This window comes from Exophiala spinifera (assembly GCF_000836115.1).
Source record: "Exophiala spinifera strain CBS 89968 unplaced genomic scaffold supercont1.3, whole genome shotgun sequence".
In the NCBI taxonomy this organism is placed as follows: Eukaryota; Fungi; Ascomycota; class Eurotiomycetes; order Chaetothyriales; family Herpotrichiellaceae; genus Exophiala; species Exophiala spinifera.
The window spans coordinates 2,664,551-2,684,304 of record NW_015622515.1 but is presented as its reverse complement, the minus strand read 5'-3'; the positions used below and the strand labels follow the sequence as shown (position 1 = coordinate 2,684,304).

Genomic DNA, 19,754 nt, shown 5'->3' with positions numbered 1-19,754 from the left:
GTGATGCTCTCTGTTGGCGTACGAGCACGGGTACGGCGTAGTCTGATCGCTTCCCCACACTTTACCAACGGGGCGTCGGGGCCGGAATTGGTTGGCGATCCGCTGACGAAGAAGTTCAGAAGATGGAGGGGAGTGGCTGGCAGGGGTGAGATGGATGTTGTCCGAAAGGGCGGGTGTTGCGTTGCGTTGTGACGAGGTCGATTGAGACAAGCAGGGGCTTAGGAAGTAGTACCAGGTACTTCAGGTGATAGCAACAGTGAGAGTAGAGTGATGGTACTGGTACTTGCACGGCGTCCTCAGCCAGCTGACTGGCCATATGGTCTGACTCTTCCCCTCCTACCTCAACAGCTCGTACTGGGCAATTATTAATGAGTGCAGAGGTGTCCTGACAGATGCCTATCCTCGTACGGGTCCGAGGGTCCCTCTGATATGCGACCCGTTAAGCCTTTAGGGATCCTCTAGTGGCCTGTGCAGGCCCGTGGAGATGTCTAGTGCACCTTAAAACGCGTCGACCAGCTCCAATTGGGCTTCGAGTCTGGAGAGAGTGCACTAGACACGGCCCTAATGCACGCCCACGTATTGTATTACCTGGAGATAGCGCTTAGGAAAAGGAAACTTCCATGCCTATCCGGTGTTCTCGATCACCTGTGAAAGTCAGTCATGTAAACCGACAGTACAATCCCTCCCTCCGTCTCTCTGCTTTCTCTCTTCGCCAATCCCTCTCAAATCTACCATCTCCTCGCTGTTGAAACCACACCAACCTTCCACCGTTTCAGACCGCACCGACCATCGACAATCCAGACTGAGCTGATATACGTTTGCTCACCTATCTCGAAACCCCACGCTCATACCAACCATGACGTGACCTTTGGCTGGCATCCCCTTTGTTTGATCCCTTAAAGCCATCTCAACTGCACCTTCTCGAGTGATCCTGCCATCATACCAACATCCTTCACGTTGCTACTCCGTACATATTGCCACAATCGATTGACGCTTCCCGCCATGTCCAGCCAAAACAGGCCGTCCTCCCCAGCTCCCCAACATCGCCGACGATCCTCCTTCATTGACATGTTCAACCCTCGTTCCAACACTACGAACACCGGACTCTCATCCTCCCCACCTACCAACACATCCTCGACTCCCAACACTAATCACCACCGAAGAGGCACTTCCATCACCGGGCTAGGCCTCACCACGAACCCCTCCGGCCAGACTCCCTTCTCAGCCTTTCAACGCCGAGCAAGCATCGCGACCTCGTCGGTTTCAAGCTCTCCGGACTTCAAGAATAGCTTTGGTGACGAACCCGCTGTCATTGAAGAGGATGATACAACAACACAGGCAATTGGACAACCTCCATCTCCATCCTTTGCTAGAAGAGTTAGCTTTGGAGCACAAGCGTTACGAGACGTGAGAATGGGCTCAAGCCCTGGTTCTGCTGCTGGCGGTGGTAGGCGCCCCTCGTCTTCCCTTTTTACGCTGGTTGAGAATTCAAATTCCGAGAATGCCACTCCTTCGCGACCAAGCTTGACGGGCACGGCCAAGACTACAGGTAAGAGTCGAGGCTAGTCCTTTTCATACTATCCCGAGTGGCTACTCCGATGTCCCTGCGCTCTTCCATCGATATATACTGACCCTTTACCTAGAAGGCTTCAACTGGTCAGAGGCTCTCCGTGATAGGTCCAGACGCTCTCCGTCCTTCTCTTCCGGCAATCCATTCGCTCAGGGGGCCAGTCGACCGCGATCGGGAAGCATCTCCACTCCAGAACCGCCAAAGGAGATCCCAAAGGCTGTCGAGCCCCCTGCTCCGGCTAGAATGAAGAAGCCAGACCATTTGGGTGAACGAATGCTTCGTGGTGATTTTATGATGGACTAGGATTAGGGTAACAAAATCCGTGCTTGGTCAGTATCTTCTCGTCACCTTCTGTGAGTGCCGTCATCTCATTATGTTTGGCAGAGCCGGAAAATCATGCCCTGGACAGGGTCGGGTGCTGGAGGAGCTTGCTTTTTGGCAAAGGTTTGGGCGGTTGTTTCTGTGCCTGGGCTACGCTTCACGTGTAAAATATGCCGGAAGGGTTACGTATGCTTTACGTTACAGCAATTCAAGGTTGAAACATGAGAATGAAACTGAAAGATGAGCTTTACGAACATTGTGTTACATAGCAGGAAATGACAATTGACCGTCTTGAAAACGCGAGGAAGTAGCATCTTCCTATCCACAAGCTGGATGAAGCCCCTTCTGCCATGTCCACCCTGCCCTGTTTGCTCAATTCCGTGAAAGAGATCATTGTGCACTGTAGATCGTGAAGCCGCTATTATCGCATGAATACAGTCAGCGTCGAGATCTCACGCTCGAGGCTAGAAGCAAAAGTCCCTTGGGAAATCCAGGATGGGCAGCCCTTGACTCATGCATAGAACAGCAATACTTTGCGATGGGTTGTGATGGATGACAAGGCTGACTTGGTCTCCGGCATAGGAAGAGCCAAGGGTGGCTACTCTACTCGGTCGGGGCCGGGGCAACCGAAGTGTGTTGTCCGATGAGCTCCGCCTCTTGGAGAACCAAAGTTGGCACTTCTCGAAAGTTAAGGTCTGCATGACATCTCGCCAGTGTATAGTTCAACCTATAGAGACCATCTTCCCTTCGACATTCCACGGCCACGGTGCAAGCGCTTGTTATAGAAGCAGGGACCTTCACTGCTGTGTCCTACGCGACGAGTCAACGTAGAAGCTGCGATTCGACCTCACAGCAGTCCAACTCAGCCAGCCCCGTGGCAGTCACCGACGTCCTTTGCGACTTTTGTCCAACATGGCCTTATAATGGCAGCCCCAGCTCAAATCACCTGCTTCGGCCGCGCCCATTAAGCACCGTAGTGAGCTTTCCTCTCACCCCAGTCACCATACTCGTAAAGTTGCGACGTCCAATTTCCCTCGGTCACTCCTTCACGCAGTCCTGCCTACCAGCGCGTTCCGGACACAAGACAACGAACAACTTCCAAGCAACAGTCTGACAGCGTTGATAAAGCGAAACAATAACCATGGAGAAGATTGTTAAAGGAGCTACAAAAATCAAGGTAGAGGCTCTAGCTTTCTCAAGATGTCAAGGCTAATTGGACTAGTTGGCCGCACCCAAATCCAAGTACATCGAGCCTATTCTGTCTGCAACGCATGGAGGAGATTCTGGTGTCGCTGAAGTCTTCCGCACTTTGCAGATACGATTGCGGGATTCAACATGGACGATTGTCTTCAAGTCGCTGATTGTGGTCCACTTAATGATAAGAGAAGGGCAGCCGGAAGCTACATTGAAGTTCATTGCTGATTCACCAAAGCGCATTGCGATCAGTGGATTTGCAGAGGGTATGCCTTCTGAGTTGGAGTGGAAGAGAAAATTGCACACCGGCTGACATGGCACAGTCCAAACCCAAGGTTTGAATATTCGAAGATACTATGAATACCTCATGGAACGAGTGCGGGCCTACCGCGATACAAAGACAGACTATGTCAAGTCAGGAACGGGCAAGATGCGAAAACTTACGGTTGAAAAGGGCCTCCTCAGGCAGACGGAGATAGTCCAAGACCAGATACAAGCCCTGATTCGATGTGATGTGAGTTTGCTTTTTCGGATGCCGGCACTGGTACTAACCCAAGAAGCTGCTGAACAGCCCAGATCCAGACAACGAAATCACATTGACAGCCTACCGTTTACTGACGCTCGATCTGCTTGAGCTCTTCAAGGTCATGAACGAGGGCACTATCAACGTTTTGGGTATGTCTGTCCGGTCCCATCCCCAGCGGACTACTAACAGTTCTGCTCAGAGCATTATTTTGAAATGTCTCGACCCGACGCAGAACGAGCATTGCAGATTTATAAGACTTTTGGAAAGCAGACGGAACAAGTAGTGCAGTATCTGAGTCTGGCGCGACAGTACGAAACGTCGACGAGATTGGAGGTCCCGAAGTTGAAGCACGCACCGACGACGTTGACCAGCTCGCTGGAAGATTACTTGAATGATCCAGATTTCGAAATCAACCGCCGACAATATCTTGCACAACAAGAAGCCAAAAGGACAGGGAAACCTATCTCCTCGGCGCCGAAATCGACAACGTCTTCTAATACAACAGCACAGAGTCACACAACCCAGCAGCCGACCCGGCAATTACCAAAGGGGCCAGCACCGGATCTGATCGATTTCTTCGAGTCAATTGAGCAGAACCAGCAACCTATGGCTTCACCAAGCAATCCTCAACAGCAATTTCAGCCAGGAATGATTCAGAGCCAGCCATTTCCCCAAGGACAGATGCCGCAGCAAACCGGGTATAACCCCTTCATGCAGCAACAGCAGCAGCAGCAACCTCCGTTCCAAGGCCAGCCTATACCACAGCCTGCGCCCTTGCAGACCGATTTCACCGGCGCAGGTTTTGGTGGATATGGCCCTCAGCCGCCTCAACAAACACACGCTTTTCAGTTTCAGTCTAACCTTTCTCCCATTCCCCAGAATGGGGTGGCGGAGTTCCAACAACCACCGCTTCCTCAGCAGCAGATGGCTATACAACCCCAGCATACATCTACGAACCCATTCCGTCAGTCAATGATGCCAACAGGCCCCGCGCAGATCTCTCCCATGAGTGCAGGTCCTGTCCGACAATCAACTAACCCTTTTGCGAAGCACAATACTGGAGCGGTAACTCAGAACGGGCCTGGATTTAGTGGCAATGCCTTTGAACAGACTTTCTCACCTAGTCCGATCTCTCCAGACCAAACTTTCAATTCTACTTCATCCTATAGCTCCCAACCTCCCGCACTTCAGCCGCAGCGAACGGGAACGAATCCATTCGCCAAAAACCGGCCTGCTACTGCAGGTGGTCCGGTGACTACCAATGTGACGGGGAGCACGAATCCGTTCAGACAAAGTGCTTTTGTGAATCAGGAGACTGGACAGGGGTGGCAACACAGTTCCCAGGGGACATTTTCAGGGTTTGACGTTAACAATGTAAACACGACGCCAGTCTTTCCAAGACCAGGGCACAATTAATGATACAGCCTAATCAAGGGTAATCCTGTCTAAAACTTCAGAGAAGGAGGCCATGGACGCTTTTCTTGGCTAGTTACATTCCTCGACTTTTCAATCTAGCGAATTTTTGCATTGTGGTATGACATGTAGGATTCTTCTGTGTCGAGGTAGTTCGTGTTTTGCAGTCGATCCTCTCGCGGTGCTTGTAGATCGATTTCAACGCCACCGGCTTTTTGATCGCCTCCGCCTGGTCTCGGCAGTAACACCCGGAATTTCAGAACTACCTGACCAACTTCATTCCTCAGCTGTTCTCAACTTGAGACCCTCACAAAGTCAATCCAGACGTCCGTTGCAAATCCGGTTCTACTGGGTTTCGACTCCTCGGTTGCCTTTTTCGAGAATGATGGAGTTCTCAGCTCAATCACCGCTCACAAATCCGCCATCTTCCGCTCGCTGAAATGGACCGAGACGACGCCAACGGCGTCCCAAACCTGTCAATTATCCCTTATGACACAAATCGAGATATTGTGCTGTGAGTTGGGCGGCCCAAATCTGATCCAGGCCCCAGATCCAGAGGAAACGGTGCTGACATCCCTGGTGTACAGTCGGCACGCAGACACGATCGTCTACCGCGATCCGCGAACGAATCAATTAGTTCCTTTCCACCACAACCGGGCAGTTGAACGACGACCATCCGACTGCCCAACATGCGGTCGACCCTTTCACTCCCAGGCAGGGTCGTCCACTCAGGACTCGGGCAACGGTCCGCGGGAAGACCAACCGAGTTTCATCACCCAGGACTATTTCGAGATGCTCGCCCGGAGTCTTCCGAATTCACATCAGACATCGCCACCGCCCTCTCCAAGACGCCGTATGGTACAGCCGGTCCGATCGCGACTCGGGCCGTCATCTCCAGTGCTGTCGACTCCTCCTGCCGACGCAGAGTTCGTGGCGAGCACACCTGTTACCCCGTCACAAGCTCACGGGATTTCCGAGACGGCATTCTCGCCCAACTATTTCGAAAAGTTCTTCGTCGAGGACCGAGAACTCGGCAGAGGCGGGAGGGGCGTTGTGCTGCTAGTCAAGCATGTATTGGACGGTGTCAATTTGGGCTACTTTGCGTGCAAACGGGTCCCCATTGGCGATGACCACGCGTGGCTTGAAAAGGTGCTAGTCGAGGTGCAACTACTGCAAGGCCTGTCGCATCAGAACCTCGTGTCGTACAGACACGTCTGGCTCGAGGACTACCAAATCAGTACCTTCGGCCCGAGTGTGCCTTGCGCCTTCATCCTGCAACAGTACTGCAATGGCGGTGACATGCACAACTACGTGCTCGGGTCGGCCAAAGCGGCAACGACTACTCAAGAGCTGAAGGAGCGCATCCGCCGACGCTCCAGGGGGGAAACAGAACTACCTTACCGGCCGGGCGAACCAAAGAAGCTCCCCTTTGACGAAATCTACAACTTCTTCCGGGACATCACGTCTGGATTACGGTTCCTGCACCACAGCGGCTTCATCCACCGAGACCTGAAACCGAGCAATTGCCTGCTGCACACGGCAGGCGGCGAGACGAGGGTACTGGTGAGCGACTTTGGCGAGGTGCAGTACGAGTACGCCACGCGCAATTCCACCGGGACCACGGGCACGATATCCTACTGCGCACCGGAAGTGCTTCGGCGCGTCTCACCGGGGGGGCCATACCAGAACTTCACGTCCAAGTCCGACATCTTTTCGCTTGGCATGATCCTATACTTTCTATGCTTCGCGGCGCTGCCGTACAACTACGCCAACGTGCTGCACGAGGAGCGCGAAGACGTGGACTCGCTCCGGGCCGAGATTCTGGTGTGGGAAGGGTTCGACGACCAGCGCAAACGGCGGCCCGAGTTGCCCGCGGCCCTGTACACGTTTCTTAAGCGCCTTTTGTCGCTGGACCCGGACCAACGTCCGAGTGCGGACGACGTGTTGCAGGTGGTGTCGTCAGGTCGACTCGACGACATCCCTGCGGCGAGGAGGCGTGGGTCGATGGATCCCGAAGAACTGACTCCCGGACGACGGATCCAGAGAATCGACACCCCTCAAAAGGGTAACTCACCTTCACGCGGCAGTGGTGGTAGTGGGACCGCCGATAGCATTGGCATCGGTGGTGATCACGACCTCGCGGCTCCCAAATCTCCTCGGGCGAGATATCGTCATCACCACCACAATCACCAGAACATGTCTTCGTCTCCTGAACGGATCATGAACAGAAACAAAGACAAGAGCTCGCGGGGACGGAAATCGGAACGGGGATGGGACTCGTCGAGCCCAACGCCAGCCGCCGGCAGAGGCAGAAGCAGCGGCAGCGGGAGCGGGAACGGCAACGGCAACGGCAACGGGCCCATCTCGCCCGTCCGACCGCATCAATTACTCCTTGAACCCCCGACGCCCATCGAGAACTACGGCACGAACATGGATGTTGTCGACATCGGCATGCAACCGTACGATTCGGACTCGTGGGTCCGCCGTCTCTCGATCGCGCTCGACCGACCCATGACGACGCCGTCGACGCGCATCCTCGTGCTCGGGCTCAAGTTGCTCAGCACGCTCCAGCCGTGCATGTCGTACGGCATGAACGCCTCGGTCGTGTACCCTTTGATCTGCCTTGCGCTGCTCGAGTTCGCCGTGCCCAACATCCGCGTCTGGAAGGCCACCCTGGTCATGATGGCCCATTTTGCGATTTTGATCGTCGCCATGAGGACGGACAGGTTGTGTAGTAGTATATTATGATTACGTTTCAAAATCAAAATCAAAATCAAAATCAGTAACAATAACAATAAACGCCCCCCCCAAAAAAACATAGATCCATCATATTAATAACGACGACGACGACGAATGATGAATGATGATAAGAAATAGTCATGACGACCAGACGGTCGCAGCAGCAGGGATGGTGGTGGGTGCTCGGCGAGAGCAGCACCTAATCAAATTTGTGTAGTGACGGTCCTCCAGCCGACGAAGCAGAGAGGTCCAGACAAGATTCATCACATCAAACCCGACAACTAGAAATGGTAACCGCCTTTGCTTTGCTCTGCTCTGCTCTGCTCTGTTCTGTTCTGCTCCGTCCTGGTCTCAGCGACAAAGATCACCACATCATCATCATCATCATCATCATCATCATCATCATCACCATCGTCATGCCAAAGCGGCGCCCGGTGGGTGACGGCGCCCGAAGGTCTTTTTTGAAAGGCGAGGGTGACGACGAGAGGAGTAACGAACGACGGAGGAGGTGTCGTCGACTGTGTCAGACAGTACAATATATGTAAACCCAGGTGCAACGAAGGGACACACGTCGAACAGACCGGGTCAGCGGTTCCCGGAAGTAGATGACCCAACACATACCCAACTTATAACTCCGCGGTAAACGACTACTGACGACACGAAGGGACCGCGTACCCTACGCGTATATATAGATACACGCCCACCCCACACGGTGTAGTTAATCAGTCACCACTCGACGTCAATCCTGGGATCTTGACATCGTTTTGCAAGGTCGATAGATACAAAGAGAAAGAGACAGAGAGAAAAGAGGAGAAAAAAAAGATTGACACAGAGTCAACTTCAAAACCGCCCACCCCGCCAGATCGATCCAATCCATCCAGGAACCAGGATTTCAAACCGGCCCCAAAGTACAAGGTACCTACCTACTCGTACCTATGCCCCCATGTACCCTTGGTACCCTCTGCCCTGTACCTCGGTATCCGGTACCACATACCTGACCCGACCGGACCCAACCCATCCCAACCCAAACTCACAAAAAGCTAACTCTGTTGATTCATATGGCTGGGCAAATTCTGCCTGGCGTAATCGGCATGCACAAACGCTCGGTCAACCATTGGCACACTCTCCAACACGTACTGCAGGCTCTCGCTGAGGTCGTGCGTGTCGCGGAGACTCATATGCTCGTCCAACACGATGTCAACCTCGACGTTCAACTTGTCACCCGCATGGTAAGCCTGCAGGCCCTGGATGTAACGGATCGTCTTGGCGAACCGCATCGTCAGGTACAACAGAATGTTGCGTTGGTCCGCCGTCGCCGCGGCGCCGCAGAGGTTCCGCACGTGCTCGCTGCTGGTCTTGCTCCAGTTGATAATGACGTACACCGACAACAGCAGACCGCCCAGCGCGTCGAGCCACCAGACCTGAGCGTAAAACCCGACGAGGGGGAAAATGATGCTGAACGTGTTGAACACGACGTCGGTCGCGGCATCCTGCGCGAGCGCCTGCACCGAAGAGTTGCGCACGAGGCGGCAATAGAACCAGCAGAATCCTTTGACCGCCACGGTCCCGAGCATGATTGAGATGGCCGGTATGCCCAGCTCGACGACAGAGTGGTCGCCCGATATCAGTCGGTTGAAACACTCAAGGCTGACCTGGAAAAAGGACGTGATCATGATGATGCTGAAGACAAGCACCCCGACGGGCTCCAGGCGTCGTCGGCCAATCGGGTACGCGTACTGGTCTTGTTGGGAGATGAGCTTCGTCGTCGACCAGACAATGGCCGTAGATAGAAAGTCGAGAGCCGCGTCGACGAGAGAGGCGAGCACCGAAAGTGACGAAGTGAGAACGATGACTGCAATTTTGCCGACCAACAGGATGATGTTCGCCACAAGATTGAGGTAGATTGCGACGGTGACGACTGGGTCATCGAGGTCCACGTTGTCATCTAGATCTTCTAGGTTGATGTCGGGGAACTCTCCATAACCCTGTTCTTCGTCGGCGAGCAATGGCGTCGTTTCGTTGTTATTGTTGGTGATGGTGGTGTCGGGTAGCTTGTACAGATTCTTGGGCGTCCGCTTGAGCCTGGTCTCCGTAGGTGAGGAACCCTCATCCGCAACGCCATTAGGTGAAGCTGATACTAATGCTGCCATAGAAGTCGTACTGCCCGACTCTCGTTCCTCCGAGATGGTCTTCATGTTCGTCTTTTGCGCGGCGCCGTTTGGTCCATGGTGGTATTCTTGGATCAAGTCGTGCGGAAGACTCGAGTCCAGGAGCCGGTCAATATACAGGTACTGGGCTACCAGGAAGTTGTTGCGCTCGTAGTATTTCCGAAGAGGCTTCTTCATCTTTGCCAGCTCTTCCTCGGTCTTGTAGTATCTCTGCCAATGATATCTGGGGTTGGACTGGCCGATCAAGCGCATGCTCCGCATTTGAGGTGTGTTTAGAATCTCGGGTCCTAAACTCATCCTCCTTGCATCGATCTCCATCGGAGACTGCGTCGATCGACGTTTGCGCAGGGGCTCCGGATCGTCCAGGTGGTCTTCATCTTCGGTCGAGTGGTGACTTCCAATGGAACCGCGACGGAGGTGAGGTTGGCGGCCGCGTTTGGGCAGAGTAAAGAGAGAAGTACTGGAACGGTTCTGTATGAGGAGAGGTAGATGTTGGCCGCGTGTCGACACGGCGCCAGGAGACTCTTCGTTGAGAGGCACGAAATACGAAAGGCCACCCAGCCGATAGTCCCTCTGGGGGGTGCTGGCCATGTCCATCCTGGCCGACGTAGGCGAGGATCAGGGTTTTCGTCAGGGAGTGAGTTTGTCAGTTGGTGGATGGTGAACGGTGCTTTGCTGCTGCACGTCGAGAAAAGAGACGTAACAAATTATCGAGGCTGGATCAGCCCAAGTCTCGCAGCAGGCGGATCATCTCGGCAGGGTGGATATGGAAGCCACAAGGTCGGTGTGTTGTAAAGGCGAGGGACTTTTAATTAGACGTGAGATGCACTGTGCATACCTTTTTGGTTTTGTTGGAGGGTGCTGAGGAGAGATAGAAGGAATCGCAGCTTCGGCGGGCTTTCTGGGCGGGGGCAGCAGTAGGCTAACTCATTAGTAGGCTTACCAGCACTTAAGTTAGGCTTCCCAGAGCGAATGAACGATTGTTAGCGGTGCATCTTCCGGGTCCACTAGGTTGCTAGACGAACAACTAACCGCCTACAGTAATTCGTATGCGTCCCTAACGATTGCCAACCCAGCACTTTGGAGCTGCAGCTTGGCGTCATGGGTCAAGATCCATGTGAAGACCAGTGCGAGGCCGATTGCGGAGGTCCAAGTACGATATAGAGGTGAACAGGCGCTGGCCAGGGGCTTCATGAATAACTTTCACAAAGAATGCACAAAGCCATCAGCAACGCAATCTCATTACTCATTACCGGTAGCCAGCCAAGCTGGCTGGGGAGCTGTAGGTAGGCTGTGCAAAGTCTAGATAATCTAGATAGTCTAACGCGATTCTTTGGAGTCCACCTTTATTAACTTTCCAGTTGCTTCTGTGCTGCCACAATCCCTTCAACTTGCATTGCTTTCATGACAGACCAAACTTCATCAATATTCCAGTAACCTGTGGCCAACTCCAAATCGAACAAAAAGCACCATTCTTCTATCATGATCCTGAGACACCCAAGGCCGGACAACCCCGTCCCATCAGATGTTTTCAGCGTCTGAGAACTTCGATCCCATTTCATATCAAGAGCAAATAAAACCCGCTCAAAAATGCCGATGCAATGATACCTAAAATCATTGTAGAGAGTCCGCTCACGCCATTAGTATTGCTTGCTCGTGCGGTGCTGCCGGTGCGAGATGCGGCATTAGTATGAGTAGATGATGATGATGTGCTAAAAGCAGTGCTGGTTCCCACCGCACTTGTGACAGGACTAGCATCTGGAGAACTGGACGCAAGGGCAGCGCAAGCGCTCGCATTCGAACTCCTTTGAGCCAGTGCTGCTCCAATATTGGCTACCACCGCCTGTGTATCGCGAACGGGTACTGAAACACTGCCATCGTCTCCAATAGTGACTTTCGGGATGGTATCATTGACCCGAGAAGCCGTACCGTCACCATTCTCTTCGTAGCTGACGCCAGCAAACGTAGTACCGTGCTTCGCGTCAGCGCCGGCGTTGGTTAGATAAGAGAGGTAAAGGTCTTGGCCAGCAAACTCAGTTGGCAGCGACAGCTCAAAGGTCAAGGTCGGCTTATCGGTTGATGAGACGTTGGCCGGGTTGGAATTGATCAGAACAATCGTCGCCAGGCTGCTGTCCTGGTAAATTGAATATGCAGCAATCCGACCTGCATACACCGCCGGTGCATCATGAAAGATGAAGCCGCCAACCTGAGCCTGGCAACCGGGTCCGATGGCAAGATCAAAAGCAGCCGCACCATAGTAATTAGGTCGCACAAACGGCTGGTTCCCGTAAAACTCAACCGGTTGCCAGGCACTAGCGTTACTATTGTCGGTCATGTGCAGCTGAACCGAAGAGATATTGAGGGTGGCTGCATACAGAAGGAAATTCAACGTCCATAGAGACGCTCCGAAAGTGTTTGTGATGCCGTCCATTCCAATGGGCCCGACAACACCCATTTCACGCAGGGCATATGGGTAGTCTGTGTCAAAGGCTTGCTGTATCTGAGAGACCCAGGCGGCAAACTGATCATTGGTGGTGGAAAGCGTCATGAAGTCGTACTGTGTCAGTGGATAGGTCGAGACGCCAATATAGTAGTAATAGTCGTGCTGATTCCAGCTGGCGACGTAAGGCTTGTCGGAGTTATTGGCTTGGACAGTGATGCCAAATTGGTCCAGGTCCTCAATCATAAAGGAAGTGCCAATGGTCGAGGCAGTGGTACCCGGCTCAAAGAAGCTACTGGGAAGATTGTTCGGCCGGAGTACTTGTTCCCAGACGGCACTTGCTCGGTCCAACCACTGCTGGGTATAGACTTGGCCACCCCAGTTACCGGTTCGAAAACCATTCTGGAGGTACAGATCAGGCTCATTGCCAATTTCAAAAGACACCAAGTTGACATTGTTCAATCCTTTGATAGCTTCTGAGGCCATGGTTGTTATCCGGTCGATATAGTCCGACTCCTCGTACGCCAGGTTTAGGCCGAAGGTGATGGGGGTATTGCTGGGAAACCGGTTGATGACCTCGAAGTACCGGGGTCCGATAATGAGCATGTCGGAAGGATAATTTCCCTGGCCGACGGGGTTAGGGTTGTGCTCGCAGATATAGTCATTCTGAGACTGGTCGTAGATGAAGTAGTCTTGCGTGTTCCCTCCGATGCGCAAATGCGGCGGAGTGCCGGTGTAGTTTGCCAGATTCGCCAACAGATTTCGGGTGAGCTGGTTTTCTGAACTTCCTCCTGTGAACGAGTAGAGGTTGGAGGACTCGATACCAAAGCCCGCGAACGAAGGACTGATGACCTTGGACACACCGGCGGTGGGTTTGGCGGTGATGGCCAGAGATACTGTGCTTTGGGCGGCTGCGAGGGTGATTAGGGATGCGCCGGCGAGTGGCAGATATAGAGGGTGCATGGTGAACGAGACGCCGTGTTCGGATGGTCTATTACGACTTGAAGTATTCCAAAAACGAGAGACAAAAGACGCAGACCACCGCAGTTTCAACCCAACTCCTGCCTCGACAGCGACCCCCAACGGCACAGTCTCGCTCTCTCACACATACGCAGAGCAACCAAGAAGGAACGAACGAGGGCGTTGGCACAAACAAGACTTGGAGTGCGGACAAGTAAAACAAGGAAAGCCAATGAGGTCAAGAAAAAGTCCGATAGCCAGTGCCTCGAGAATGACAAGACGTGTGTGTGTACGACGTCTCCTGTACCAGGTGCTCCGCCAGACCTGATCAAGGTATCGAGGATATGATGATGACGGTGAGAAAGCACAGACCTTTGGGCATGAGATCTGGGGTCGGTACTTACCTAAGGTAAGGTAGATTTGCATATGCCATGTCCATGGGAATTGGGTGGACGCGCAATGATGTTCATGATGTTCGAGCTCTAAAACGCCCATTCCGTCATGCAACGGAGACTCGAGTGGAGGACAGAAACTCGCCAGGCCAATCGAACTCGGTGCCTGGCTTGACTTGAGCCCCAGGCGGCTCCAAGTTGTTCCAACTCTCATCCACCAAATCGTCCGATCATTGTCGCCGTGAAATGACAGACAGAGATGGGTGATGATGATAAGGAGTGCAGCAGGAGTAAGGAGAAGCGTTGATGACTCAGGCTGCTGAGGCCGAGCAAAGCCACATACTCGTACGAGTATGTCGACGTCCTTTTCACTCTTTTCCGTGGGTACGAGTAGTTGTGACATTGGGATCCCTCACCTCTTCGACTCTGGGCCCCAGGACCGGAAAGACGGCAGGATACTCGTACTGCTACTCCTCAGTACTACTTGCATGGTGACGAGAATGCCTACGGAGCACCTCTGGTATCAACATTAAGGCGTACCTACCAAGGTACTAATGAGCCGCCCTTCTGCACAAGGTTGCTATTCCGCGGCAATATCTTGATTGTCTGTACGGCGGTAGGGATAATAGTTCGTCCGCCGTTATCTCGACCAGGCTGGCGCGGGCATGGCGTGGAGCGTCCAAGAGTGAACCCAAGTATTTCGTTGGTCGTGACTCTATGAACCATGATCCAGGCAACCTGGACGATTGACGGTGGTGTGGCCGTTCCCCCATTCCTTGCTAGATTATCCATGGCCTGTCAAAAGCTACCGTCGTCGGATGTACCTCCGCAGGAGAAGTAACACGGTAACTAATTATAAGATTTTTGAGCAATCTAGGTTCTCCGTGCCTATCTTGCCTTTTCAACTCTGCGTTTGGGTAGCAACTCCGTACAAAGTCCACGTGCGTACAGTACTTCTGCTCGTACAACAAGGTTGAGACGACGGACTCTCCCACGGAGCAGACACTAACACAAAGTATCTGAAAAAGTGACCGTTGATCACAAAACAACAACCGCCCTCCCCTCCCTCCGTTACGGATATCTCGGGTCCAGATATCACGTATTGGCATTTTGTGCTCGACGTGTCCGATCCTGATCCTGATCCTGGCCCCCCCTTTTGACGGGGAAGAGTACGGATACTGACTCGTATGACATTGCCATGTCCTGACTGCGCCCCCCCCCCCTGCCCCTGCCCCTCGCTTTATTCCTACTGCAAGGTCTCGGAGCATGTGCAGCGTCCTGAATCAAGACACCCCAACTCAGGTAGTTACTCCGTGATGATCATGCCAGTCAAACAAACCCGCCCTGCAAGGGGCTCCCTCGAGTATCAAAACCGACTAATGTACATTTGCCGCCCAGAAGTAATAAATCCTTCCGCTGTACCTCGGTGGCATTTCGGTGCAAGGGGTATTTTTGGATTGGATGCATTCTACACACAAACGTCCGAGCACAGAAACGAACCATTAGAATCCATATTACTCGCAAGAAACAGAAATTATCCATTAACTGCTGCAGAGCATCACAAGTGGCTAGCTAAAAGAGAACCTGTCCGTCTCAGTGTATATAGATAGTAATACTAGCTTCAGCCTCTCCGGGCTCGTCATCAAGGCATGGGGCGCATTACGTGCTCGGGTAGTAGTGTACAAAACAAGATGTCTGGCCGGCCACCGTTGACCGGTCAGTTCACATCAGCAGAGCTAGACCTGCATTCCTCCGCAAGAACAAATGGCTCAAAGAAATATTGCTGGGGGGTATCGACTTTTGGTACATGTGGTTTGAACGACTGTTGATACAATTGGTGAATGAGAAGGGCGACCAATCCTTCGTGCGTGCGATAACACGAGCCGTCGGATGTCGTGGTCTGTTGTTGTTGGCCGTTATTAGGGTTGGCAAGGGTTGTTCGGGCGCATGGAATTGTGTCAAACATGGTGTGCTCGTATCTGCAGACAGGCGCCTCCCGTGTCCAGCAGGAAACTCGGGAAATTCTTCCGAACCGGGAACGTTGGCGATGCCAATTCAGCCATCATTGCTCATGTGAATGTATGAATGTTCTGCTTGAACTGGTGGATATGCCAGCACATCATCTAGTGCGTATGCGGCCAAGGCTAGACTATCCTGTCCAGGATAGCAGTATGCTGGTTGGTGGCCTCCAGACCGTGAGACGTTGATTTGTACGCTCGGCTGTGCTGCGGACAAGGTTCATGTTGTACATGACACCAAAAATGAGGAGAAAGGCATTGAAGCTTGAGTCCTAGTGGATTGCGAGGTGTGAGGCTGGTTTGATTGGATACCGAGAAGATGATGCTCTCGTCGGACATCGCCCGCCCATGGAGACGTTTACTTGGGTATGGCAGGAAGAGGCCGGTTGGGAGGAGGGCCTGGGCAAGGAGGATACTTTGATCCGGCAGGCATGGCGGCGATGCTGTATGAAGCCGTGTTGGCGGACTGCTTGGGTGGTAGGCTGAAGGGTGCTAGGGTGGTAGGATGGTAGGCTTGGGAATTAATTCAGTGCTGGTGACTGGGAGTCTGTCGAAATGATAAAAGCCTGGTGGTTATTAGTTGAGAAAGAATATTTCACCTGCTCGGTGAGCGGGATCCTTCCAGATATTTATTTTTTCTGATACCAGGCAGCCTCACCCCGGTAGAGCCGAAGGTTGTTCCAGAAATGGTGACGACGCGACCACAGTCATCCTTGCAAGGATTTTTTAGCTTCTGGAGCCTGCTTGGGCCAGTGGGTCCTGAAATGAGGCTTGCGGTGTGTGACACGATGGCCGCTGAATCCTCATGCGGTTTGTTTGAAAAGGCCCCTCTCTCCAAACCCTGGTTTCCGCTGGGCTTGCAAATGGCCTAGCGCTCTCGCCGTTTCCACGACCGAACATGGGCCAGACGCTAACGCCCTCACACGCACAGGAAAGCTGAGAAAGGAGGTTCCAGCTGACCGGGTGCCCTGGGGTTGCTGGGTCGCGCACAGGGAGAAAAGGAGGAGATTATTTGTGCTCATCCCAGGCGGTTCCTTGCTTAGAGCCTCCCGGTCCAGATGACTATTTTCTCATGAATTTGCCCTGTGTCCACTCTACTTTCCACCCGGGTAGCGGTGAGTAGAATTATTATTGATTTTGCTGTGCCCAAATTTCGGGGACGCTGTTTTCCAGGGGTGCCAGCCTGGCACGCCGCAAAGGGTGACCCAGTCTGCCCAGAGGGAGCAGGACAAGTTACAACGCAACCCGAGTCGGCTGTCACCCGGGCGGCAGGAAGCTGAACTCGTACGGGGGACAAGGTTGTAGAATTCGCTTCTCGGAGTGCCCTACAGTGCGGTATTGTACGTGCCGGATAGTATCCGTACTCGGTGCAATTTTTGGCAACACTACTGTACGCTCCCACGAGCACTGGAGAGTTGCCGGGCTCGCATAACGATACCACCCACCCATCGCATTGGCAAGACGCGGAACGTGGTACGAATACGTCTACGCCTACGCCTACGCTTCAACGGTGGTGAGGATTAGAAAAGCCAAAGCCACTTGGTCAGCAGTTGAACTCGTGATCGATTTGTTCTCTGTCATCAATCCTCTTTTCATGCCGTCGTCCCGGCTTCAGTTCCCTCGGCGGTCGGATCTGTCCTCACCATTGGCTATACCGCCGCAAGTGTCACTCACTACTGGCAGCCGGACGCGCGCTGTCAAAACCGAGACTCGGTAAGTTGTACAGTAGAATATCTTGTGACCACCACACCACCTTCTCGCATTCGCGACCCCGTTGACTATCCCAAGGCTGCTGATTCGCGCGCGCATGGAATGCCTGGTCGGTTGCAATGACTCTTGCTAAGAATCGCACCTCCATTCCCCCCAACATCCGTGATGGACATTTTGCTTGCCGGTCGGCTAGTAACTGTCACGCGCAATCTGTTTCACTTCGAGCATGAAGCGCGCGGCTGGATTGGCCAGTTCACCCACACCGATGTTCTGCGTCGTCGGCCACGAAGTTGGCAAAATTCCATGCTGGTAGGGAGAAGATACGTCAAATGTCCAAGTTTTCGGGTTTCCCTTGACCCTGACACGACTCGTATGATTTGGATTCGCTGGAAGACGCAGCTCACTTCCGTTCTGAACTGGACGGGGAGAGTGAGTAATAGCTGTCGATGATGATGATGATGATGATGCTGATGCTACGCGGTTACCGCATATACCCCTCAGACGGCTGTTTCATCGACGCACAGATGCTCAGTTCATCGGTGGCTCCAACTTTCTGATCTGTAGCTGAGCCAACTACAGGCATGATCCCACAACGGGTTCCTGAAGATCTTTTGGGCGTGGTGTCATTCCCCAACGATCACCGCGTGGGTGTTTGCCACCCCCCCAATAATATGAATACTACAACACGAGTGTTAGGCCTTTGGGCTTCTTGGTGTGTTTCAGACCTGCCCCTGAGTCAACAGCCAGCCGAGGCAGCGCCTACACCCTCAGGGCCCGTCGTCGGCAATATTTTCTCTCGCTCTGTGATCGGCTTTTACCATTTTCCTTGACATCTGGGCTTGATGTCATGGTTCTGTGCCGTCGTTACTGGTCTGTCCCCCCTGTGAAGTCCAGGGGATTTATTCGTCGTACGAGTAGTTGGGCAGCATACTAGTATCTAATCTTCGGACGGAGCCAAGGACCAAGTTTAGCCGGTGTGCGGAAGCAATGTATCCATCTGCTCCTGAGCCAGATTGTTGTGCGTAAGTTTCGGGTCCTTTTGTCAGCTGAGAATGTGAGACGCACTGCAGTGCTAAAACTCCTACTGTAATTAAGTTCTAAGGAAAAGCAGCAGAGGAGGCGGCGCCTTGGTACGGGGTACGCCAAAGCTCAACCCGGAAAACGCTGCAAGGTTTGCTTCTCGAATCTTACATTGCTTTCCGCCAAATTGCCCAGTTCGTGTCTAGTATCGTGCATATTGCTACGCTGCCCTCCCAGGTGTTGAAATTGGGAAACCCTAACGCCAACAGCGAGGCTGGGCCCGAACGCCGAAGGGTGCAATTTTCGTAAGGCGCGGCGCCCTTTTTTGTTTATTCCTCCTTTGAGTTACGATAACCGAAGCTTGACGTGTAGTCCGTAGTTCTAGCCATCTCGCACCAGCTATAGTTCAGTACTCGTACACGGTGGGCTTCCTAGAGGCGCCGCAAGTCGTACAGTACGAGAATACTCCGTAGTAGCCATGGTGCTAATGGCCGTAAAGCGTTTTGTGGTCCGCGGACAGAACTGGATCTCCTGTGGTCGCAGGTCAACTGCAGGATATCTTGAAACCCTTCGTGGCCCAACGCTGTAAACGTGGGAAGAGCGACCTTCTGATCTGCGCAGTCACACTAAGATTGAAACATGCAGCCGACAAAAGTGTTTTGGAGCTCTGAGAACAATAAGGTGATCTGGCCATTTCTGAAACACTGCTGCAGAATAATTCAAGCACTAAACACACCCCTACTTGTACTTGCCCTACCGATAATCTGGTTACTCGTACTCGGTACTGCAGCTAAGGGAAAATTGTACGTAGTATGGACGACAAAGGGCTCCGAAGGGATGGCATTGGAGCTGCGCGCCGAAGCGAGGTGGGATCTTCTCTGGCGGCTGACCGTAAGAGGCTGGCTGGGATCCGTCGTATGCAGGGCTTCAGGAGAAAAAGAGTTGCTTTTTGCAGCCACCACGTGGAGATTGCGTGACACAACGCCACAATGGATCGTTATTCGTGATGGAGCCCAAAACCACAAGTGACTTGAGATGTAAGTCACATCTCGCTTCTGCCGATGCAGCTTGTGTCGAATCTGTCTGGGCGATTCCTCCATTCTCATGCATGAGCTGAAGTGCAGTCAACTCCGGGGTTGTGCCAGCCATGGCCTCAAAACCGACCACGTATGGGCTCATGGTTAGTCGCCCGACGTCTTTCCACGCTGCGAGGCATTTTTCTGAACTTCCGCAAGGCCGGGTCCCAATTTCAGAACACTGCTTCGGTTACAGACTTGCTCTTG

General features: G+C 53.0%; 5 protein-coding genes across 5 annotated transcripts; 3 read left to right on the top strand and 2 right to left on the bottom strand.

Moving 5' to 3' along the window:
- Positions 1–1,002: 1,002 nt before the first annotated feature.
- PV08_04709 (uncharacterized protein) lies at positions 1,003–1,873 on the top strand (the record flags this gene model as incomplete). Its single annotated transcript, XM_016379054.1, has 2 exons — positions 1,003–1,549; positions 1,644–1,873. 2 exons carry the CDS (start codon positions 1,003–1,005, stop codon positions 1,871–1,873), a joined length of 777 nt encoding a protein of 258 aa, XP_016237731.1.
- A 1,159-nt stretch (positions 1,874–3,032) lies between these two features.
- Positions 3,033–5,027, top strand: PV08_04708 (uncharacterized protein; the record flags this gene model as incomplete). Its single annotated transcript, XM_016379053.1, has 5 exons — positions 3,033–3,068; positions 3,114–3,351; positions 3,409–3,599; positions 3,646–3,760; positions 3,811–5,027. The coding sequence occupies 5 exons, from the start codon at positions 3,033–3,035 to the stop codon at positions 5,025–5,027; spliced, it is 1,797 nt and encodes a 598-aa protein (XP_016237730.1).
- Positions 5,028–5,464: 437 nt separating this feature from the next.
- On the top strand, positions 5,465–7,772 carry PV08_04707 (uncharacterized protein; the record flags this gene model as incomplete). Its single annotated transcript, XM_016379052.1, has 2 exons — positions 5,465–5,538; positions 5,612–7,772. The coding sequence occupies 2 exons, from the start codon at positions 5,465–5,467 to the stop codon at positions 7,770–7,772; spliced, it is 2,235 nt and encodes a 744-aa protein (XP_016237729.1).
- Positions 7,773–8,803: 1,031 nt separating this feature from the next.
- On the bottom strand, positions 8,804–10,528 carry PV08_04706 (uncharacterized protein; the record flags this gene model as incomplete). Its single annotated transcript, XM_016379051.1, has 1 exon — positions 8,804–10,528. One exon carries the CDS (start codon positions 10,526–10,528, stop codon positions 8,804–8,806), a length of 1,725 nt encoding a protein of 574 aa, XP_016237728.1.
- Positions 10,529–11,489: 961 nt separating this feature from the next.
- On the bottom strand, positions 11,490–13,334 carry PV08_04705 (uncharacterized protein; the record flags this gene model as incomplete). The annotated part of the gene is made up of 1 exon (XM_016379050.1): positions 11,490–13,334. One exon carries the CDS (start codon positions 13,332–13,334, stop codon positions 11,490–11,492), a length of 1,845 nt encoding a protein of 614 aa, XP_016237727.1.
- Positions 13,335–19,754: the final 6,420 nt, after the last annotated feature.